Consider the following 26,086-nt stretch of genomic DNA (forward strand, 5'->3'; position numbering starts at 1 on the left):
ATGCAACATTACAGATTTCACAACCAATTTACACTGTATGCTACAGCATATACAATGGTGCTCAAAATTTAGGGTACCCCACAAGAAAAACAACATATTTAAAGTTTTCACATGTTGCCATGTTTTAGAAAATTGTGAAGTTGGGTAAAAAAAATATAACATACAATACAGTTTGCTTCTCTGGGCTTAACTACTGTACATTGAAAATGAGCCCAATAATCAAATGCATGGTGTTTCACAAGACACTTTACATGTACATTCATGATTACTGCTATAGTTATGCATAAATAAAACTGTATTCTTAATTAATGGGTCAAATGATAATATTCAAATGATTTACATAGCCGGACTCATACTCACTTGACTTTGTCATTTTGGCACTCCTCTTTTTTGTTTTGAAAAAAGGAGCATTCATTCTAGTTCAGGGGGGGTGGGGTTCACAAGGAATTGCCTTTGTAAATAGTGATAGAAAGTTAACTACCAGCCAATCAAATTGAATGATTTCAATAGCTTTAAACAGTTGTTGCACGTTTGCTTTTATAACAAGTTTTATGAAACCGTTCCACATGGTCTATTACAGAACATCAAGGTACCAAATACCTTGTTAAGAGTAACATAGCAACAATATCAGTCAGTGATGCTAAAGATGCTCTCCTCTTTCTCTTCCTTCTCTGGGTGTATTCTGGGTAAGCATTTTCCATTTTGCATAATTTAGAATTGTACCATTTAATTTTAATGGTACATCAGTCAGGACTAACACTTTGGTACACAAGCCCATTATACACCAGGGCAATTCCGTCAAATAATAAACCTTTGTGTACATCCGACCCCCAAGTATTACTCCACTTTATAAACTGACCAAGTCATGATCATTTGAAAGCGTTACAGACTGTCAAAAGAACCAGAATCAGAGACGTAAAATTTCATGAACGTCTCACGTACATGGGGTCGGACGTACATATTTTATGGAATTTCCCACCATTATCTATCTTTTCAGGATCAATCAGTGTTATTAAAGAAGCTCTCATCTATCTCTACCTTCACTTAGTGTATTCTGGGTATTTATGTATTTTCCATTTGCATAATTCATAACTGTATTGAAAAGTATATACATGTATATCAAGGTTATAAACGCCTCGGAATACAAGCTTATCACAGACCGCCATCCATTTTATCAGAATTAATCATTGTTATTAAAGATACTCTTCTCTTTCTTCAACATCATTTCCAGTATCTGTGTGAGGATCATCTATTTTGTATAATTGACAATACAATCTAAATCTGTATAATAATGTCTTTATGTAAAGACTCACTCCTCTGTACACAAGCCTATTATAGACCACCAGCCATTTTATCAGAATTAATCAGTGTTATTAAAGATACTCTTCTCTTTCTTCAGCATCAGTTACAGTATCTGTATAAGGATCATCCATTTTGCATAACTGACAATACAATCAAAAACTGTATAAAATAAGAATTAATGTCTGTAAATACTGACTCCTCTGTACAAGACAGGCTACTGCAGATCACCAACCATTTTATCAGAACTAATCATCGATGTCAAAGATCCTCATCTCAAACATCGGTCTGAGTATTCATGTCAGGATAATAGATTCTTTGAATAATTGAAAATACAATCTTAAGTTAACTCATCAAAAGTCTAAGGCTTGGTCCCACTGCACTAACGGATGCAGAGAGGTATGATAAAATGGAAAATAATTTTGCCATCTGTTAAAAACATTTTGTATCCATTGTGTGCTCCTTGCATACATGTTTCATATGCTCTATATCCATCGAGCATCCGTCCACTGTGATTTGATGGTTCGCCCATTTTGTCCATTGTCTGGAGCGGATGAAAACAGATGAAGCCACCCTACAATTTTGCTTGTCCGCTGTATCCGTTATGAATACGTCGTGTCATCGGCCAGTGGGACCAGGCCTTTAAGTACATCAAGAATAACACCTTGCTACATAAGTCTATTGAAGACCCCCGTATTCTCCTCGTTCTCAACCACAGTTGGATGATTCTTGTCGAGATCATCCACTTTGTATTACTGACAACACAGTCTATAAACGTATGCATGTGAAGACTAAATCCTCAGGCCTGTATTCTGAAGTCAGGTTTAACTTAAACTCAGGTTTAAAGTTGTAGTTTAAGTATGGGAAGCCAAAAGTATCAACATTTTTATGAAGTTGTATGTTTCTTGTGTTTACTGTGCTCTTTCCTGATTCATCAATGGTGAAGACAATCATCTATTTATACTTTCTACACAATCATGAATGATTTGAGAGCCAAGTGAGCTGAAGTATGATATATCTACTGTTAGTGTTTTACATGTATATAACAATTGGCTATCCATACTTACACCACAACTACCTGAGTTTAAGTTAAACCTGCTATCAGAATACAGGCCTCAGTATGCAAGCTCATTACCGAACCACCAATTCTAGCAGAATTATTCGGCAGTATCAAAGATATTCTCCTGGTTCTCAATCATCAGCTGAAGGATTCGTGTCAGGGTCATCCACTTTGTATGGAAGTCCTCCGGGGGGACTTGGAGAATAGATGGACACCAGCATATAGCCAGGTTCTCTGCCTTCATTTTGTTTCCATCATGGTGACCTGTCACCCTACAGGAATAATGGAACGATCCACGTTATAGCACAGGTCTGCCTGCCATACCAGCAGATCTTTTTTTGCAGTTTTTCAGGCTTTTGCTTGCGTATGAACCTTAAGGCCACCGCACAACTTATGACTGGTCCATGATCTGATTTTGAAACAAATTGCATTATGCTTGTTTTCTGAAAATGTGAATGAAAAGCATTTTTTCTTTCAGGTTTAAATTAACTGTAACAATACAAATATAACAATTTTGGATGATTGTAGGCTTTTATTTTGGAGTAAAGCTTAGCATTCATTATGATTGATTGCATGGAATACAATTTACAATAAATCATGAAAGTCAAGTGTACATATCGTTCGGCAGGCATCCGAACCGTCGTATCAGTCAATTTTGGTCAAAAAACTGATTTGGAGATTTTCACATTAAAAAAAAGTACAAGTCCTACTCTATTCATAACTAAATTTCTAGGCAGCAATTTATGTTATTTTCTAAAATATGAGAGAATTTTTCACGGAGATGCCATACATTTTTTTAATAAAATGCGCAAATCCTATAGGAAACGTGTACTGTAACAGCGCGATACAATGCTTTGACTGACCATGGTCTCAATGCACTGGGCACTGCTTTGACTTTGCATGTGAAAAGCGATACAAAGTTTTGACTGATCGAGCGCATTGAAATCGCGGTGAGTCAAAACGTTAGAAAAAATTGTATTTTCCCTATGGCATTTTTGTACAGGGAAAACCTAAGCCGCTCAAACTGAAATTACAAGCAGGTAACCCTTTTGCGTTATTTTTCTCGGATCCTTTAATAGTTTTTGTATAAAAATAAAGATACCAATGTCAAGCAATTTTCTTGGTCTTTCCAACCATGTATTTTTCTAGCAATGAATATATTGTTAGGCTGGGGACCTAAGTGTGAAAATTGTAGTAAACTTGGAACTCTATTTTCTCTGACATAGGTTTTCACCATCGTATGAGTGATACGACGGTTCGGATGACCGCCGACGAATTAATCGCGAACCTTTGTATCAATTCCAAACTGCTATAATGACATTAAAAAGATTGTTATTAGTCTAATAAGGATGGTTAGACAGAGATTCGAACATAATAGTTCACACTATGATCTAGAAACTTGCTCAGCAAGATATTTCCACATCTCAATATTTACATACGATCTTACATTTTAGTCCAAAATCGGGTGGCAAACCAATTGTAAGATGTGCAGTGGCTTTAGGTTAGTCCCACATGCATCATTGCATGTACCTTTTTAAATTGAATCCATGTATTCAGGTTTTAGTAGTACCCATACACCAACCAGCTTCTATTCAGAGGCTATCCACATGATTTCTGGGCTCCGTAAGACAAAGATTAGCCATCAATCGCTAAATGAACTGACCAATCAACATCAATGTTACACACGCATTTGGTTTAAAATACTGACCAGGAACCAACCAGTGCGGTTCTTTCATATTTGCAATCCATCGCAAACCTTTGTGTTACGGAGCCCAGATCATATACACCACAGGAGCATTTCATAGACAAAAGGTTGTGGTTTTTCACTGACTATTTGTTATAAGCTACTGAAATCCTTGCATCTGATTGCCTCAGAATGACATTGTCAGTGATAATCACAAACTGTTTGTTCCATGGAATGCGCTTTTCTTCTATTAGGATCATCTACATGTAACGGGAAATCCTCATCTGTTTGAGCAATGGCTATACCAGTGCTTCCACTTTTCAAAACGGAAATTCCTGGATTTTACTCTGAAATTTCTTGGAATTTTACAAAATACCCTGGAATATTCTGAACAGTTCTCCAGTCTTCCATAAGTTATAATTCTCTTCTATACACACACAAAAAATGAAATATAGGGCCCAGTGCCGTAATTGAGCAAAAAAATTTCGAGGGGACGAAAGATGACGTAACGGGCAAAGTTTATAAATAGTTACGAGCGAGCAAAAATTTTGATATCAATATATCATTCTCGAAAATGATATACTTCCTGGAAAACTTCCTGGAATTTCCTGGATTCCAGGTAGAGTGGAAGCACTGGCTACACTATCCTTCCAATGCACAGAATAGATAATTAATCCATGCTCTCTATTTACCAATTAACTTTGCTACTTATTGCCTTCATAAAGCTGTAAAGTCAGGGTAATATAGAAAATTAGTGCCTTGATGACTCTCCATAATAAATGAATATCTGCATTTTTACTACTACAACATCATCATCATCATTAATAATCATCATATTAATATCATCAGTACTATTATCATTCTGATTATAACTATCTTTATCCTTATCATCATAGTTGTCATTACAAATAGGGCCTATAATCACCAATACCATTATACCATTATCTTTATCATCATTATGAGCATTATCAGTATCATCAAATTATCTATCAATGAAAATGAAATGACCAATCGATCACACTGCCTGTTTCAGAGGAGTAAATGATTTTATATGCTTCTTATACAGGTAAATCAAAATGGAGAGGAAAACAGATAAGTGTAAATGATTTTTTTTTTGGTACAAACTGCCTGAAGCATGGATAACACTTTGATAGATTTTGATGTTTGGTATAAAAGTATCTTACATGCATGTATGGTGATGGTCTCACTACATAGGTGTGTAACGGGGCCTGTTTCATAAAACTTGTTACAAAAACAAACTTTCAATAACAGTTATAAGCTAGCAAAACCCTTCCATTTGATTGGCTGATGGTAAATTTGTTACAGAAATCAATCTTCATGAAACAGAACCCAGGTAAGAAAGAGAGAGAGTATCTTTAAATGTAAAAAAAAAAAATAAATGATGTGGAAGAAAATAAAACTTCGCAAATTCTCAGAAATTCGAACAAATTACATATATATCCCTATTATCATAATTGGGCAATTCTGTGAAATATGTTGGACCCCATTTTATAGGTGAGACTTTCATGAAATATTCTGTCTCTGATTTCTGGTTCTTTTAACAGTCTGTAATGCTCTGACCATAACTTTTGTCATGTCAGTCTATGAAGTGAAGTAAAAATGGGGGTCGGATGTACAGAAAGGTTGATTATTTACGGAATGTCTCAATTATTTAGTTATACATGTAGCCATTAGTGGAACCTGCAATACAAACAATTCTCATCTACACGTATGCTTGTAACTTTCTGACTTCTGCTGATGTAATTACAATTACCGTACTATTTTTGTCTTTTCAGAAACCACACATACAAAGCTTACCAACTGATCGCAAGAACACAATGTAGAATCAATCGGAAATTCTTAACATATGATTAGTCACTAAACACTTTGTAACATGACCAACGGGCCTGTATTCTGAAGTCAGGTTTAATAAAGTTAGACCCCGGTCCAAAACTCTCCTAAAATTATGAAGGCCAAAAATTCTTAATTATGTATTTATTGTATATTTCTTATATTTACTCGTTTGTTTCCTTTTGCTTTTATAATGAAGAAAAAAAAATACTTCCTTTATCATTCCCAGACAACCATGAACCATTTGAGTGTCAATGAGTTAATAAAGTGGATTTGTACTGTTATGGATTTGTGCCCCAACTGGCTCTCCATATTTAAATCAAAACTTTTAAAACCAGGGTTTAATTTAAACCCGAGTTCAGAATACGGGCCAGTGACTTTATGTGTATCCATCACCCAATGACTTAACAGGGAGAAGCAAGTTGGATGATTCCATTTTATTCATAGGGGTATTTTGGAGTGTCCTGCTGAGATGGAAGCCAAATTGTTTTTAAAAACTTGAGAAAAGCAGAAAAGGATTGCACATCTGGCCCATGTAACATAAAGCTAAGCGATAAATTTCTACGATTGATTGCATTGACTATTGTGTATGATTAGTCATAGAAATTAGCCCTACATGTATGATCAATCGCGAAGCTTTATGTTACCGGCCGACCGAGTTTTTTTTTAACTTTAAAGCAAACTTTCCCAGGGTAAAGATGAAGTAGAGTACAGAAATGGGGAAGAGCTTTTGATATTTCCAAGTGTAATGAAGGAGTATGGATGAATAATAAGAGTTAAATGAATAAGAAATACAATGTATGGTAAGATAATGAATGATAATTCAAAGTAAACTTTGGTGACTAATATACAAATGCTGTTGAACAATAACCACTTCTCTAAAGTAATGAGCGGAAAAATATGTAAGAAGTTAAGCATAGTGAAATTTGTTTGGAACAGGTGAAAATTGAATTGCTAAGCCATGGATGGTACAAAATTGAATAAGCATTAATAATCCATATACAATTATATTAGTTCAATTACAATTGAATCGAGGCTAAGAAAGAAAATAATACCTGAAGTTGATTTGGAAAACTATAAAATTGACAAATGCCACCAAATCTAACAAAGCATGTATCACTTTCTTCCTTAAAAGAAATGTGACAAACATAAGACCTGGCAGAAACAATAACCAGTATATATGAGGCTATACAGGTAGGAATTTGAAACAAAATGTGGTGTGCCACAAGGATCCTTCATTGGACCTCTATTTTTCATTTCAACAATACATTAAGCCATTACTATGACTCTACCAAGAGATATGAGCAATAAAAACATGTATACAGTTCAATCACTGTAAAAAAAATCCTACATAACTGGGAATGTATAGAATATCAAATTTCTTCAAAAGCAAGATTTAATACTCATCACCATGACGTTGAAAACTTCTCAAAATACTCGATATCAGGCATTACTTTGCATGTTTTCTTTACAATGCCTGAAATATATATAGATCTGGATTTACCATTGTCTTAAGGTTTAGGCATGTATTACCCCTACATATAAACAAGTTTGAAAACAATATAATACTTTGAACCGATTCAAAAAGGCAGCGGCAGAATAAACACTCAATGATTACTCAACAAAATATACCTCCATATAATTTCAAAACAGATTTGATCTGTTTTTAGCAGTACCTTTATGACAATGTAAGTGCCACCTTTTTCACAGAAAGTGAAAAATATAACAATTTGAAATAAACTTAACTGACAATACATACAACATGGGGACCTATTTCAATTCATGATTTCAAATCCGAATAACGAAAAAGGTTAAAAGTTTACTCATTTTTGCCGTCAAGAAAAAAAGTCAATACTAGTTCTTTCCTATATAGACAACACTGCTTATTTTGAAATTACCAATATAGGCTAAAAAGATAATAGAATTAAGTTCAAGAGTGAATGTAAAAAGTCATTGCTCTTAATTGCCCATCGTAAAACAAATCTTGACCAAGCCAAGACTATTTCAGAAATATCAGTCATGACGTTACGTAAGTGGACAAGTGTCTAGACCCCATTTGATAACATACAGTAGTATAGTTTCTCACCGTCACTCATTTCATCTTAAATCAAATTAATAATAGTAATAATATTTCATGATATAATAGTAAAATTGTCTTGATCTGGAAGGCGTCTGAGAAAGATTTATGTCTCCGGAAAAATCATGCTCCAACACGCACATCAAATTCGACATTTCATCTCATTAATTAATGTCCAGTAAAGCACATCCAATGATCTGACCATTCTGGTGTTGCGTTATCTAGAACACATTACCGGTAACTTATAAGTATTTTTTTTGTTAACGTAAATCTTTGTGAATCACTACCCAGGAATCTTGCTAGGACAGTGTCTAAATATTTCTCAATATTTTCTGAGGTGTCTGGTGTTGAGTGAACATCGCTCGGTGACAAGGTTAGTCAGTGATGCATCATGGGTAATCAGTGATGCATTGTGGGTAATCAAGATCGCATGGTGGTAATGATTGATAACCATGAGTGCAGATGAGTGCTGATAACTGAATGCACTAATCCTTGTAACAGTTAGAGATGGCTGGAATCCATAAATGATGCCGTTGTATTAAAAATCAAATGAGTGAATAAGTTCAAAGAGATTCTGTCATTCAAAAAGCTACAGCATCAAGACATCTATCCACATTTGACAACCCTGGTTAATGGAAAAAAATGACATATATCTGTTTATTTGAACCAACTAGATTCATTCCCTCATCGATGCGCCAGAGCGATTTCCGGTTCGGCCATTCCCTCAGCCACTGAAGATCGTCTTCCACAGAGAATGATCACCGAGTCTCCGGTTTAATCATAAGTGAAGTTTTTTCCACCAACTGATGGCATTCAATAGTGCTACATCCCCGAAATCAGGAAACGAGGGCTATCTTCCTTCCATCACCAAGCGAGGGCAGAATTCATTTTAAAATCATAACAAATATCCTCTCCTCCAGTGCTCGATATATAACAAATATAACTGTGGGTGCCTTATTTTAATACAGTGTAGAAAATAAAGTAGAAATACATCAGTCTGTTCCGCTGCATATAGGCGCGGATAAGACGCTGGAAATACCTCGCTATATATAATAGTATAATCTTGCAGTTTATTAAGGCTGGCTATACTTTAAACTGAACGTCGGTGGTTCAGTGTGCGTGAAGTCTATGGGGCACCCGTGCTCACGTGAAAAAATCAAAGAGCGTTTCTGAGTGTTCTACTATGAGCTTGAAGACTGCCGCGAGAAGTGCTTCGTTTGCGAGGTCGTCAAATGATTTGCTTTGCGGGTGCAGCATGGAAGGCCACCAGCATATGGACAGATTTTCGGCGGTCATGAGATTCTCCTCGGAGCACTGGGTTATCCTATATAGTGGAATAGTCCAAATTATACACGATGGTGTAAGCCTGTGCATTATGACACTATAGAGTGAGCATTAAGTTAAACTATTGGGCAAAGTGGAATAGTCAAAATTATACACACGATGGTGTAAGCCTGTGCATTATGACACTTATATAGTGGGCATTGAGTTTAACTATTGGGCAAAGTTGAATAGTCAAAATTATACACACAACGGTGTAGGCCTGTGCATTGTGACACTATATAGTGGGCATTGAGTTTAACTATTGGGCAAAGCGGAATATAGTCCAAATTATACACATGATGGTGTAAGCCTGTGCATTATGACACTATATAGTGAGCATTGAATTTAACTATTGGGCAAAGTGAAATAGTCCACATTATACACACAACAGTGCATTATGACACTATATAGAGGGCACTGAATTTAACTCTTAAGCAAAGTGAAATAGTCCTAACTATACACAGAACGGTGTAAGCCTGTGTATTATGACACTAATAGTGGGCATTGAGTTTAACTATTGGGCAAAGTGGAATAGTCAAAATTATACACATGATTGAGAACTGTACAACTGTGCATTATGAAATTAAACTGTTCGAGTAGGCACCATCTTCATGAAAATTCATAAGGTAAAGAAAGGAGTCTAATAAATGTAAATATCTTGAGCTATTTGTGCATTTAGAATGACCACCTTATTATTCATTTCCCACTTTCTGTCCATTGCAAGTGACATCTAAGTAACAACTGTCAACATAAACAGTATGTATCATTCTATGGTGTCTTTTGATCAACATGGAAAGAAAAATCAATTTTGCTCTTTTTTTCTTTTTTCGAACACTAGTTCAAATATATAATCTAAACATAACCCACAATAACCGTACTAGAGCCAGGAAAAATAATAGTGAGCCAGGAATCGATTTATCTAAATATCAATAAGCAGAAATGTATAAAGGTCTCTTATTATTAGCATTATAATATAAAAATCATTTTATCAAACCCAGAACTAATAATGTGACCTCTGGGTAAATATGTGTCAATATTTGAAAATGTAAAATGAAGGCTTACATTCTATATATATCTCAGATGCTCTAATTCACGTACATTATTTTAGTATTCACAAACAAAAATCTTTAAAGGCTATTTCAATGCATACAATTAAGTGTAGTTGACCTCACAAATTTCATGCTATTAGACAGCAATACAACTATCCTCATTCATATACATCACACGACCAAAACTTTGGGTTTCCTTTAAGTTTAAAGTGATTGGTTAACATTGGTTTGACTTTTAAAAAAAATCTGAGCTAGAAGGTCACACTTGTCACCTGTGTCTGTGATATGTTACAAAAATCAAGCCCAGAAAAAATTGCGTTCGAAAATAATTATTTAGTGCTTCAAAAATTGAAATATAAAGTGACCGGAAACACCATCTTAATTTCATCCCATACACTTATGTGTAGTATTTAGGCGTCTATAAGACACCTATTTACAAAACCGGTGTTTGCCTTGTAGTTTTAGCTTTTCATTCTCAATAATGGTTGTTTTCAGGGTTTATTAGTTCTAATACATGCACTTGTACACATGTTTCATCTTGGTTTGAGAATTTTTTAAATCGACTGCTCACAAAGTTAAACAATACCTTTAAGCGAACATGGAAATCGTCAAAGCGTAAAAACTCATAAATTTACTGAATGTTCCATAAACTGAGGCAGGTAACACAAATCTTTGTATCCTCAAATGCACAGTCATAAGATAAACCCTACGATCAATTACTTATCTTTGTGTATCTTGCCCAGATGTCTATTAAACCATATAAACCGTTACTTGAAATAAGCTAGTATAAATTTGGAACCAAAAAGTGAAACTCAAAAAGTTTTTCTCATGCCATGCAAATTCTACTCATGCTGTAAATATTCTTGATAATCTATTCTGTCAATTTACATTCAAATTTCAACAAAATAATTATTTCAAACAATTCAGTTTTGCATGCAGCCCAAGCTCTTTCTCTTCAAATCATATCACATGGACAGTCCCTACAATATTCATGAAGTTAATAAAAGGATAAAAGATATGTTTGCAGTAATACTACAGTATTATTAGAAAATAATCTTTTCCACACATCAAATACTCAATAATTTTTTTTCATATCTAAGGACATATTTCCAATTTTGCATATAAAATACTAACTAGAATCAACAATAAACGTACAAGCCAATTTTTCCTCATATCAAATATTTCCAAGAAAATGTTCCTAACATTTCAGAGAGGAAAAAGTAAATGAATTAACAAAGTAATTCTTCAACAATAAGCTTCAGCTTTTTTTTATCAAATATCCAACTAACATAATAAACTAATTCTGAAAGTAACTAAGAAAAAAGGTTGATTGAGATAATACTATGCTAAGCAAAAAGTAAGGAAAATACAGATAAAACCAAAAGATTTATCCTAGGAATAAAATTAATTTAAGAATGGAATATCAGCTACACATTGTGAAAAAATATTGCAGTTATTTAAGTTTCAATACTCTTCCTTCATAGTGACCTTACTTATCAATGATATTTAAATATTTTGCTTAGTTACAAATTTTCCTTATAAGGACACAATTCATTTGGCAAGCAGGTAATTCAGGTAAATCAAAGGAAACCATAGGTGCATAGGTATAAAATCTTACAGCAGGGGCCTGCTGCAGAAAAAGTTGTTTAAACGCAAGTAAAAAATCAATCGCAAGTCCCAAATGCGCGCTGTTGATTGGTTGAAAATCAAGTTGGGCGTGATTTTTAGAGTTGTGATTGATTGCAACTCTTTCTGCAACGGGCCCCTGATCACACAATGAATATAGACTGAGAAAGGTGGTGGGGTGTCTTTATAGTGTGCAAGCATGCATGGTAGGTGGGCTGGTCCATTTTACATACAGGTAGGGCAAGGCATTCAGAGGGGAAACAAATTTGATAAATTTCGTAAGTGCCATCCTTCTTTCAGTCTTTCAGTGCAACACATCAAAATGTCGACAATTGACATAAAAAAAATGGTCAGGTTGTGCGCAGCCTACATTTCTATTACATGAATCAAAATACTTGTAAGCATTAGGGCGGATTATGAAACTATCTTTCAGCTGCAAGAGATGCTTTATTTCTTGGTTATGAATTCTATCTATACAATCAAATAGCAAATTAGTCATCTAAGTCCCATTTTCTATTTTAAAAACTAATTATAGTGTTCATCATTGAGGATGCTAAGCTAAAGACTTACCTCTATAACTCATGTCATCAATGGTAATTGATTGCATAATTTTCCATAATAGTGAATTTTATCAAATGGGGCCGAAAATCACATATTTGACCTCCACAATCTTGGGGGAAGAAATCATTTGCTAGGCTTACCCTATAGAAATGTAACTGAGCTTGTGCAAATCATCAATTTTTGTGTGGTAAATTTCACCAGGTGTGAATCTGACAGATGTTTAATATAATTATATAAAAGGGAAGTGTGGACAATGCTGCCGAATTCGTTATGGAATAGAAAATCAAGTGTGGATACAGCTATTGAATGTTTTATGTAATAGGAAAACATGTGTGGACACTACTTAGGAATGTGTTATGTAATAGGTAAAAAAGTGTGGGCACAGTTTTTGAACATGTTTTATAATGGGAAAATATGCGTAGACATAATACTGAATGTGTTATGTTATAGGAAAACAAGTATGGATATAGCTACTGAATATGTTATGTAATGGGAAAACAAGTGTGGACACAGCTACTGTATATGTTATGTAATAGGAAAACAAGTGCAGACACAGCTACTCAATTTGTTATGTCATGGGAAAACAAGTTTAGACACAGTTTTTGAGTATATAATGTGACAGGGAAACAAGTGTGAGTGCAGCAAATGAATTTTGTTACTGATTTATGGGTGGAAAGTGTGAATGCAAATGGCAAACAGCCAGGGCAATAGCATGTCAAGTGTGAACGCATTAAGCTTTAATACGTACCTCTTCATATGTTTCATCATATAAGTAAGAACAGTCTTTTTGACTTGCGATAGCCCAACTAGATATTCCGGTAATCGTTCAACAAAGAGGTCCTCGTTATTGACTTCTGTTCAATTAAGAATAAATGTGGACAAAGAATAGAAAATGTGCATGGGTTGTAGAGTTATATCATTACATCACCATGGCCCCATCTTCCAAAGAGTTACGATTGATCCAATCAATCACAACTATGGAAAGCCAGCAACATCAATATCTAAAACACATGTTTCTTCAAAATATTTTCTAGATAATGATGTATATTCATACATTTACTGTTTCCTTGTCAATTTAGTATGCTTCTATTTGTTTTCATAGGACATTGTGTAAATTTCCTAAAGACAAAAGTTATGACATAGATGGATTTCCATATATTTATATTGTTATTATCATCATCATCATCATCATCATAATTACTATTATTCATATTATTATTATTACTGTTATTATTATCATTATTACTATCATCATCACCATCATACCTTTGTAGTCTGCAATCATCCTATCTTGTGTACTGTACGGTATAATAGGCTCGGGAAGATTCTTGAAGAACTGTTTCAAGGCAGAGGCGACGGTGTTGGAACTGAGGTTCTCCAACGAGCACAGATCGGCGTTCTGGTCCTCGTCAAACATCTTGATGATGGTTTCAATATCAGCTGCTTTCCCAGAGACCCTGTATATACCTTCTTGAGTAATGCCTGGAAAAATGATGAAAATAACCATGGGAAAAATAACCAGGGCCGAGTCAAAATGTTTCGATGCCATTCAAATGACCGCTAATAGAAGAAACGTTTCCCTATTTGGACAACTGTTTGACTTCATGAGGGGGGGAAGACCCTTCCAATAAAAGTTGCTGAAATTTCACATTTCACATCTTTACATCCAATGGCTACCAGTTTTCGATATTTCCTTGAAGTTGCTTCAAATTCCCTTCATTCTAGACTCTGAAAGATCATTTTTAGTTGATGTTACACTCGGTCTGCCTACATGAAAGCCTACATGTGGGACTGCATTTTGCAGCATGTAAATCACCACCGTCGCCATCACTACCAACTCATCATTATCTTCTCCATCTTATCCTCATCCTCCTTTTCATATTTCACATCCTTACATCCATTAAATGGCTACCAGTTTTCGATATTTCCTTGAAGTTGTTTCAAATTCCCTTCATTCTAGACTCTGAAAGATCTTTTTCAGTTGATGTTACACTCGGTCTGCCTACATGAAAGCTTACATGTGGGACTGCATATTGCAGCATGTAAATCACCACCGTCACCATCACTACCAACTCATTATCTTATCCACATCCTCCTCTTTCCTCTTCTTCACCACCATGATACAAGGCTCCACCATCATAATCACCAACAACTTCACCGTAAAGATCATCAACGTCTCGCGTCATCAAGTACCCTCCCACAATCACCACTATCTATCATCATTACTCCCCGCCCCCATCTTCATCGTCACCACCACCACCGTAATCTCCAACAACTTCACCATGATGATGATCATCAGGTTCTTTCATTCCTCTCCCCTAGTCAATTATCATCATCACCATCATCATCATCACCACCACCACCATCATCATCATCACCATCATCATCATCATCCTCACCATCATTAATACCATCATCATCATCATCATCATCATCACCACCACCACCACCACCACCACCACCATCATCATCACCATCATCATCACTACCATCATCATCATCACTGTCATAATTATTATAACTACATGCACCAACCACATCATCATTTTCTATCATCATCCTCATCATCATCATCATCATCTTTCATCATCGTCATCACCATCATCATCACCACCACCATCATCATCACCATCATCATCATCATCCTCATCATCATCATCACCACCACCACCACCACCATCATCATCACCATCATCATCACTACCATCATCATCATCACTGTCATAATTATTATAACTACATGCACCAACCACATCATCATTTTCTATCATCATCCTCATCATCATCATCATCATCATTCATCATCATCATCACCATCATCATCACCACCACCATCATCATCATCATCATTTTCATTCATCATCCCCCCCCAATTAAAAAGGAAAATTGTCAAATCCTTACCTTCCTCCTCTATTTTCTGCACACACTGTTCAATGAAAGACGGGACACCATTCTCGGTCACCATCAGCGTTTCAAGGGCCGGTTTCACTGGCTTCTTGGGTACTAATGGTTGGCCTTTCTTCTTCCCTTTCTGTTAAATAAAACCACAAATGTCAACTTTGGTGTAAGCGTCGGTGTTGTGAATTAGGATGCCTAAAGGCCACCGCACACCTTACGACTGTTCGCGATTCTATTTTGGAACAAATTTTCTGAAAATGTGAATGGAACATATTTTATTTGAGGTAAAATTAATAGAAGGAATACTAATATAACAATTTTGAAAAATTGCAAGCCATTATTTTTATAGTAAAGGCCAAATTAGTTTCAAATCGTAGCCAATCGTATGACTGCTATGACGTCATTACGACTAGATATTAAATTCGCTTTTATTCTAAGAAGGATAATACATGTAGCATAGTCACAGATTCGAACAAAGGTATTCGTACAATGATTTTGAACATTACACAGTAAGATATTCGAAGTCTCAATATCAGCATCAAATTCTACTACATTATATTCTGAAATCTGGTCTCAGACAAATCATAAGGTGTACGGTCGTCTTAAGCAGCCTAACATACACTGTAGCTCTGACAGCTGGGATAACATACAGTGTATTTGCAATCACACATTAAAATCATAGCAATTTGTACAATTGCTATGACGTCATTACGACTAGATATCAAATTCGCTTTTATGCTAATAAGGATTATAGCATAGTCAAAGATTTGAATATAGGTGTTCAAACAATAATTTTGGTCATTACAGGGTAAAATATTCCATGTCTCAATATTAGCATCAAAGTCTACTATGTTTTAATCAAATATCGGGTCGCAGACCAATTGTAAGGTGTGCGGTGGCCTTAAGGTACCATGTCAGACGTCTGTACCATGCCTTTGGGCAGGATTCCCGCTATAAGGTATTATTGTCTTTTCAGAGTGGCCTTCCTGCATTCCTACATTTCTTGTCTAAGATGAAAAATGAGGAATGGTAATGAAAGGACGCTTGCGGGATTCACGTGCGAAAAAAGTGAATCTTGACTTTTGACAAGGTATGTAACGGTTATCAAGACAATGTGGTGATTGAGCAAGCGAGGCGGGACAAAACTTACCCCCTTTTGTTTCTTGGGCTTAGGCTTATCCCGAGGTGTATTCTAAAGCAAAAAGAGAAGACAAAATAGAATAAATGAAAGATTACAATAAGTGCTATTTATTCTGACAGAGAATCATTGAAGTCACTGTAATATGCTTAGTTCTTGTGATGACATTTACACTGCAAAAACTCCGGTGTTGATTTAACACCAGCCCGGAATCTATATATGTCCAAACCAGAGAAGTATTAAACTATACCAGTTTCGTTTTGGTCTAACACCAGAAAGGTGCTAATACAACACCAATTACTATCAAAACAGCATTGGTTTGATTCCAAACTGGTGTTGTTTAATACTTTGGTGTGGACATATATAGATTCCAGGCTGGTGTTGAATCAACACCAGAGTTTTTGCAGTGTACATGCCTATTTATTTCTATTACCAGACTGCTATTAATAGGAAGTTGCATTCTACAAACCACCTACTCCATTGCTAACCAGTGTGTATGATAGTCTTGTTTACATTTTTGGTGATGTGGTTTATGGTACACCATGTGGAGTGTTATAGAAACAGTGGATAGAAGAAAAAAGAAATGGATAGACGAGAAAGTGAACATTTTTAAGAGTAGAGTAATCTTTCTTGAATGTAGTCCTGAAAATGACTGTAAACCAGAAGAGATTGATAAATTTACAGCCGTGACAATGAACCTTGCTTTGAGGAATTCATTACAAAATCAGTGTTTTCATTTATCTATAAACAATTCTGAGCAAAGATTTAACAAAGATTTATAAGCACTTACTGGCTCATCTTGGAAGGAACTATCCATGGAATCTACAGAAAGAGAGAAAAAAAAAATTATATATACACACACACACACATATATATATATAGTAAATAGTGGTAGTAAAATACGAGCTGTGATTGGCTGGATTTGTACCACGTGACCTCCCTTCAAAAAGTTATATTGTACATATGTACAATATAACTTTCGATTTTTGGATGGCAAAATCCATGATGGGGGGCTTAGATTAAGGGATCTATTTACTATAATAAATAGTGAACGTTCTATCATACAATATTACTGGACTATATGAACTCCAAATATAAAATTATCCCTCGTGCAAGCCTATTTCACCTCGGCCTTCGGCCTCGGTGAAATAAACCTGCACTCGGGATAATTTTATATTTGTCGTACATATAATCCAGTATATTGTACAATAGATTGTACACTATTTATATAATATATATATATATATATATATATATATATGCTTTATCTGTGATTAAGGCAAATTTTTTTGTCTTCTTCCATTGTTCATAATGCGCCTTAACGCCCTCTATCTTCGTCTTTACGTCTATATATGTATTATGATGGTATGATGGAATAAACCCATTCATTAACTTCGCCCTTTCATAGGATATAAATATATATATACTACCCTTGAATCATGACCCCCACTGTAGCTGAGCTCCAATGTACATGTAGGCACTAAGGTATTCAAAGAATGATTCCCAGGGGGGGCATTTCACAAAGCTGTTTGTAAGTTAAGAGTGACTTTAAGAGTGACTGCTGATCCTTTCCTGTGGTACATGTAAATGAAATTAATCATTAAATGTTCATTGGTGATTATTAATACCATGGTCACATTTGCTCTACAGCGGCCGTACGGCGAGTCGAAAACAGCCGTTTCAACATTTTTTGTACCAACTACATATAGGTGGTTTGAATTGAAATTAATAAAGCGGCTGTTGTCGACTCGCCGTAGATCAAATGTGACCAAGGTATTAGCGTCGCTTATTGTTGCTTTTTACGAACAGTTTTATGAAACACCCACCTGGTTCCTACTCACCCTACAATATCAATAAATTTCTTGCCATCCCCCCTCCCCCCAAAAAAAGGAATGGAGAGTTTTATATGTGTGATATCGCAGACCTTGTGCACATTGCCAATGGGAGGATCTCCACACCATTAGTGATCTCAACATTCACATGCTCATAACTTACTTATTATTCATCAAATCTTACTTAAACATTCATTGACCTTATTCTTTGATTTTTCTGCTTTCACACAAGCTAACCTGTCCCATGGGATTCATTCTCTTTTAATGATAATCAGTAATGGCATCAAGATAAAATTTGACATATGCTCCCCAGCTCCGTCATAAATTCCATACACTAGTCTAGTAACTTCAGCCATGGATTTTGACACTATATCCTACCCTAAAACCCTATTGCAACCCTACATCTCAGACAAAATTAAGACAGGAGCAGATGTCAAGTCACCATCAAGAGAGTCATGGTGTTAGGCACAGTATGAATGAATTGACAATAAAACTACATTTGTACCTCAGTCACATTACTCCTACCACGGCCGTTTTATTACTGTTCATTCAAACCACCTGTATGTTGATGGTACAAAAAAATGCTGAACCGGCTGTTTTTGACTCGCCGTACAGCTGCCATAGGGGAAATGGTACCGAGGTATTAACATTGCAACACCGCACTCATAAGTGCCCAAAATATGTAAAGTTTCATTAGAATTGTGTCATTAATTTTCATGCATAGAAATCCAACTTCTGAACTTGTGATTGTTCAATTTGCACTATGTTGGTAACATCTCCAGTATGATCATACATGCTATCATTCAACATTCTGTGCAATCATATCAACACTGAAGCAAAAAATTCTCACTGAACTTCTCTTTTTTTAACCCTAAATAGACTGGGCTATTTCGACGCCTATAAAGACTGGGGGGGGCTGATTCAGCCCCCCCTTATGATCTCGGCCGTCGATCGCGCGATCGCGACGAAAATTGGCACACGCGTTACCTATGGCATTATCTACAAAACTATAACATCAAATTTGGCAAAAAATCTCATGTCTCATTAATTATGCTAATTTATGCGTAAAATCATAAGTTTGCTCTAATTAATAAAATAATGCCCCTGAAATGCTAATTTTTGTTTCACATACTCTAGATAGGCATCTGATCAAATTTATTTTAAAAAAATTTCAAAATCAAATTTATTTTCTTATGTATTCTTTTGTTTTCTAAATTTCTTATGTATTTCTCTGTTTTTCGACTTTTTGTTTTTTATTGTTTTTTCAATGGAAATTGTCGGGGACTTTATTTTGACCATAAACAAGATAAAATTAATTGATTTTAAGCAGTAAAAGGAAAAATAATGAAACATTTATGAATTTTGGCTAAGAACACTATTTGCATTGGATTTGTACACAAATTCACATTTTTGAGTAATTTTGGGTCTGCATGCACTTACGAAATGTTGCGTAATTTTGGAACCGCGTACCCGGGGTCACAATTTTGGTCTCAAAAGTTGCGCGAGACTTGAAAGTAAAAAGTCAGAGAGCGACGCGGTAAAAAAATTTCGCACAGCGGATTTATTGCAAAAAATGTTGAGGGGGGGGGGCTGAATCAGCCCCCCCAGTCTTTTTAGGGTTAAGAGTGAACAGAAATAAACACTAACAAATGAAACTCTAAAAATCAATGCATGCGAAAATTGTATTTGATCTCCATGCCCCCCCCCCTCCAAAGAAAAAAAATGATGTAGCATTCAATGAAGAAATCATTTTAATTTCTGCTTTTTCAACAACATCTAAAACAAGAACAATATAAGTGCATAAACGTATTTGCATGCCATCAATCATCTGAAGCTGTGGCGAGTGTTTCATAAAGCAACTAGTTGGTAATTTTTACTGACAAATTTCTTCTGAGCCAATCAGATGCAAGGATTTCAGTAGCTTATAACAATTAGTCAGTGAAAATCCTGGTTTAGTTGTTTCATGAAATGCTCCCCAGGTGCAGCACCGCGTTCGCATGCCATTCTTAATCACATTCTCACTCACCCTGGCTGGGCTGCTCGTCATGTATTTTGGGGTCATACATGGGAACTACACGTTTGTGATAACGTAAAGACAACACAAGTATGAACACATAATTTTTCAGCATTCACAGTCATACAGGAGTATTTGAATATATTTGTGCTAACTCTGAAAGGTATTCTGACAGACAAAGATTACAGTAGGAGGGATGGGTTGATGAAGGATTCACTGAATCGTGCAAAGTGGAGGGAGAGTTTACAGGTGATCTCACAAGATATTTGTAACCCAAAACTCAGGGCATTCTGAAGTTGTGCCTACCAATGCTTCATCAAGAAACATATCAGGATCCCTTTCACATAGATCTGGACCCCCTTGTACTTTTGAAAACCTAGTTCCTAGAAGCTGGGAACCCAAAAGACATTCTGAAGTTGCACGTACAACTGTTAAGATGGCTGAATCTTTTTCAATCTCCCTACATCGTCACTTATTTCAAGGTTTCGTTCTATCAAGATTCAAAAGACACTCCCAAGTTGGAATGATCTACCCAAAATAAGTTTGTTGAATTACTTTGGACACCTGATACTTAGTTCTTAGATCATCGAAAGGCTCCACTTCCACTAACATATTTTCAAAGTTTAGTTTCATACAACCCAAGGACCCTAGAAGACACTATCTAAGTTGGACCTAATCTCCATGAATTTCGTGAATCACTTTGGAACCCTTATACATAGTTCCTAAATCATCAAAATCCACTTACACATTTTCAAGGTTTGGTTTCATACAATTAAGGATCCTGGATGACACTCTCAAGTTGGACCTAATCTCCATAATTTTTTTGAATGACTTTGGACACCTGACACCTAGTTCCTAGATCATCGGAAGGCTCGGCTATCCCTTACATATTTTCAAGGTTTTATTCTATCAGGATACGACCCAAAGGACCTTTGAGATCCTAACAAGTTGGACCTAATCTATCCTCTATCAGTTTATTGAATCACTTTTTACTTTTTAGATCATTGAAAGGCTCAATTTCCACCCCAACATACTTTTAAGGAGTGATAAAACTCAGGATCCCCAAAGATACTCCAAAGTTGGACATACCTTCTATAAGTTTGTTCAAACCCTTGAGGAAATCTTCTCGCTTCTTGTTCCTGGCGTCCACCGTCCCCAGTGGTCTCTTGACCGGGGTCTGCCTTGGCGTCTCTCTTGACCGACTGACGTCTGCAGACAAGGCCTCCGGAGTGCTGTCATTGGCAACAGGTAGCCCACTTGGACGGGGCGGAAGGGCAACCATCGGTTTGCCATACGAGATCTTCTGAACCTGGTGTAGTGGATTAGAGAAGAAGGTAAATTAAAAGTGAACTACAAGTGAGTCCTAAATGTACAGTACCTGCCGATCCAGAAACTCCCCCAAAAAATTGAACAAATGGGAAGATGGGGGCTGAAAGTAGGGACGCAGAAGAGTTTTACAATTGCAAATATATTTTCCCCAAAAATTCTTGTCTGTTCCTATCAAGAGGGATAGTTGACAGGTATGAAGGCTGGTCTGATGAAAACAAAATACAATATAACATTTTCACAGCTGAAACTTATTCTAACTCAAACAAGATCACAACTGAGAGCAAAATATGTAAGAGGCACATATTAAAGTTAAAAGCACATTTTTTTGCAGCCCTGAGTTTTTGTTTGGATCATATAATGTTTCATTTTATTGTTCATATGGAACATGAACAATTAGAGAAAGCTATAAGAACATCCAAGGATTCATCATGCAAATAGCTTCTGCTATGAACAGCATTTACTATGGTTCAAAATACAAATTCTAATCTCACATAGTTTAGATTAAAATATGGATGTATAAATCCAATTATTCAGTCACTTGGAAACTGAAATAACTGATTCACTAACATAACACTCACAAATTTCACTTGACAGATTAAAAGAATATTTTATTTTAAAATGGGTATTGATGTATTCATACATGTACTTCCACTTTCCACTATTTTTAGTCTTATAGATTTGACATGTCAAAGATCATCATTGTTCAAATTCATACAATAATTTTGTATACTCCACACAAAGAAATGCACAGACAATGGACAATGTGAATGAAAAAATGTTAGGACATAAAAATGAACTATGAAGTCAAATGGGCTTCAATCGAGTGTAAGTGTTAGCACCCTCAAAGCCTTTACACAGAGTGTTAGCACCAAACTGTAAAGCATCCTTGAAGCCTTTACACAGAATATTAGCACCAAACTGAATAGCACCCTTGAAGGAAAATTACACAATAAAAGTCAACCAAACAAAACTTGATCACATTTACTCAATGTGAAAAGGGGATTGGTAAAAACAAAAGGAAATGGTGTGTTAGTATCATGAAAGATTATGACCAATATACACTGCAAAAATGGTTATGGAAAGACATTTATCTTTAAAGACTCGAACCGGACCCAAAAGTGAAATTAACAAATCATATAACCGGTACCAATCGAATATAAATCACAGCAATGTATGGTTTATGCAGGGCTCGACATTAGCAGTGGCCCGGGGCAACCAAAAATGAGAGTCGGGCCACCAAAATTTTGTAAAAGCCAACACTTGGTGGCCCGGTTGGGCTACCAAAGTTTTTATAAATTGTAATGTTTTCTATTGTATTAGGGCCACCAAAAATATGAAATTGATGATTTTGGTAGATTGTTTGGGCCACCAAGAAAAAAAGTTAGTGTGGAGCCTTGGTTTATGCAATATCACTGCTTTTCAGCTGATTATTTTGCTTAGTAATAGCATTACAGCTGTTTTTGTAGTTTATATACTTTCGAGTTGTATATAATTTGTCAATTTCACTTTTGGTTCTGGGATGGTACTTTCAAAAGAAAAATGATAATAAAAGCCATCACTACTTTCTATTTTCTCTTATTCTTTACAGACTTTAGTTTTATGAGTGCAAGATGTGACCCCATTGCAATGCCTTCACCAATTAAAGACTGAATGATTTTGCTATAACACATGTTTTCTATACACTCCAACGCTCATACATGCATGCTTAGTCTCAAACGAGTTAAATTACTTGATATGTCCACACCAGAACACAATATTGATGTAAAATTCTAAAAGCCAATGTTGAAGATCTAACAATGTAATGAGTGTATGGAGCAATTAGAAAATAGAGCTACTTTTGAAGAGATTTGCAAATTTGATTTGACCGCAAACTCTCCATATTGAGGTGAACGCGCAGCACTCTCAAATGAACAGAGTTAAACTCCCTTTAAAAGGATATTAAGAACATGTTAGCATGACAAACAAGGCAATGAAAATATGAGTGAAGAAACCTGATAGTTGGCATGAGGTGTTTAGTGCTAAGTGAGTGTTTGAGACCCTATGATAAGAGTGCTAAAGGTCCAATTGCAACATAGAGTAATGTCCTCCATTGCTACAAGGGTAATCAAGGCTTACTAAATAAGCCATGATAATCATAAACGCTACTTCTCTTAACCTCTCCTGGTCCCTTAATGTGTAGCCCAAAGTCTCTCAATGTGTGTTTATTGGACCCTTTGTGGATCATAGACATGTGTATGGTGCTAAAGTAGGTGTTATGTGACAAAGCCATAGCTATAGCATATATGAGAAATATTATGTATAATTATTTAGATGTAGGGCTTTAGAGGCACAGATATTTTTTGACGCCTTGCTAGGTTGCTTCAAGGAGACAAAATATCAAAACTTATTTTTAACGTGCATGCCTATGAAAACCATCCACTATTGAAAATATTGGACGAAGTGATTTTGTTTGCCCCGCCCACAAGATTATCATTGGTTAATAATTGTGCACATGAATCTATTGTTACGTCAAAATGAAATTCCATCGCGTATTAGTTGCCAGCAGATGTGCTAAAGGAGCAGAGCGAGATTGTGTCAATTTATTTAACTCAAATGCGCTTGCACTATACGCTAGCACATCTTTAGAGAGATTTCGTTATAAAAATTACAATACTCAGGCGCCATGCCAGGATTGCCATGAATGATGGTTAGTAAAAACATTTTTTTTGCTTTATTATTTGTGGGGGTATCTAAATAATTTAATATTGGATGACCAATTTTCGTGGGATGCGTAGAAATATTGTTACTCGCTGAAGAACAATATTAGATTCGTCTCCGAATCATCCGATATTGTTCTTTAGCTCGTACAATATTTCTTCACATCCCACTCAAGGCCATCCCATATTCCCTAAATATTCAAGGAATATGGTGCTTAAAGGGTGTTGCAAACCTTTCATTTATATGACCCAGGTACAACCAAGTATTTCATGAGATTGTCCTTATTCAAAGGCACTAGGTAGGGTATGGTTTGATAATGACATCGTTGACAATGGCATCTTCGAAATCAGTTTGATAAAACCCAATGGCAAGTTTATGGTGTTAGGTGGAAATTATGCACCTAGATGGACACCCTAATACAGGACATACATATATGTTGATGAGAAATCCCCTTTTCAATGGTGCTTGGTACATGATGCCATCTGAACTCATGTGATGAAAAAAACCTAATGGCAAGTTTGTGGGAGAGCTTTACTTGGCATACATACGATTATGTATAAGATTACGCATGCTTAACCCTAAATATACTGGGCTATTTCAACGCCTAAGAAGACTAGGGGGGGCTGATTCACCCCCCCCCCCCTATGCTCTTGGTGGTCAATAGCGCGATTGCGACGAAACTTGACATGTACATTACCCATGGCATAATCCACAAAAAAAACATAAAATTCTGCGAAAAATGTCATTGTGCTAATTTATGCGTACAATAAAAAGTTTGCTCTAATAATATTGTTACTAAATAATTCGCCAAAATGTTTATTTTTGGTTCACAGACTCTTCATAGGAATCTGATCAAAAGTTTTTTTCAAAATTTTCAACATCACATTCATTTTCTCATGTATCGTTTTCTAAATTTCTTAAGTATCTCTATTTTTTTTTACTTTTTTTTTCTTTTTTCAAGGAAAATTGTCAGGGACTTTATTTTTACCATATACAAGATAAAATTAACTGATTTCAATCAGTAAAAGGAAAAAAATAATGATGATACGGTTTTATAAATTTTGCAAGGCGGTAAAACAAATTTGCGCGGTGGATTTTTCAAACAAAGTGTCGAGGGGGGCCGAATCAGCCCTCCCCCCCCTGTCTTTTTAAGGTTAACGGAGGATACACACATATTGTGCTGAGAAAGCATACATTAAATGGTGCTAGGTATATGTACAAATAAGAGATGATTTGAAAATGGAATCATCTAAACCTATGTGGTAAAAACCTAATGGCAGATGTAATAAGGTGTATGGAGCTAAATGAGGGCTGTGAACCTAGATATAAGATTGAGTACGATAAGAAAGGACACACACATACAGGGTATTTCATTGAGACAACCCATATTCAATGGACCTATTATATATATATGAGATGATTTGATATTGACATAATCTAAACTTATGTGGTAAAAACCTGATGGCAGATATAAGGTGTAAGGTGTTAATAGGGTTGTGGACCTGGATATAAGATTAAGCGCAGTAACACAGGACATATGCATATTGTGCTGAGACAACCTATAATCAATGGTGCTATTACATATAGGAGATGATCTGATATTATCATCATAAAACCTATGTGGTAAAACCCTAATGGCAGATATAAT

General features: G+C 35.7%; 1 protein-coding gene across 13 annotated transcripts in view; it reads right to left on the reverse strand.

Moving 5' to 3' along the window:
* Positions 1–2,339: 2,339 nt before the first annotated feature.
* LOC121417020 (rho GTPase-activating protein 35-like) overlaps positions 2,340–26,086 on the reverse strand; it is a 155,492-nt gene continuing 131,745 nt past the window's right edge. For 11 of the 13 annotated variants that reach the window (XM_041610566.1, XM_041610564.1, XM_041610561.1 and 8 more), the window contains 7 exons: positions 21,502–21,721; positions 17,357–17,388; positions 16,579–16,620; positions 15,432–15,561; positions 13,797–14,012; positions 13,279–13,384; positions 5,847–9,295 (listed from right to left, as the gene is read on the reverse strand). In XM_041610566.1, the coding sequence (XP_041466500.1) occupies positions 9,115–9,295; positions 13,279–13,384; positions 13,797–14,012; positions 15,432–15,561; positions 16,579–16,620; positions 17,357–17,388; positions 21,502–21,721 (927 nt within the window). In that variant the 3' untranslated portion in view covers positions 5,847–9,114. Of the gene's footprint in view, positions 2,632–5,846; positions 9,296–13,278; positions 13,385–13,796; positions 14,013–15,431; positions 15,562–16,578; positions 16,621–17,356; positions 17,389–21,501; positions 21,722–26,086 lie in introns of those variants that run through there. The other 2 variants (XM_041610572.1, XM_041610559.1) reach the window with 1 other exon arrangement.

Source organism: Lytechinus variegatus, chromosome 6 (genome assembly GCF_018143015.1).
Source record: "Lytechinus variegatus isolate NC3 chromosome 6, Lvar_3.0, whole genome shotgun sequence".
NCBI classification, from domain to species: Eukaryota; Metazoa; Echinodermata; class Echinoidea; order Temnopleuroida; family Toxopneustidae; genus Lytechinus; species Lytechinus variegatus.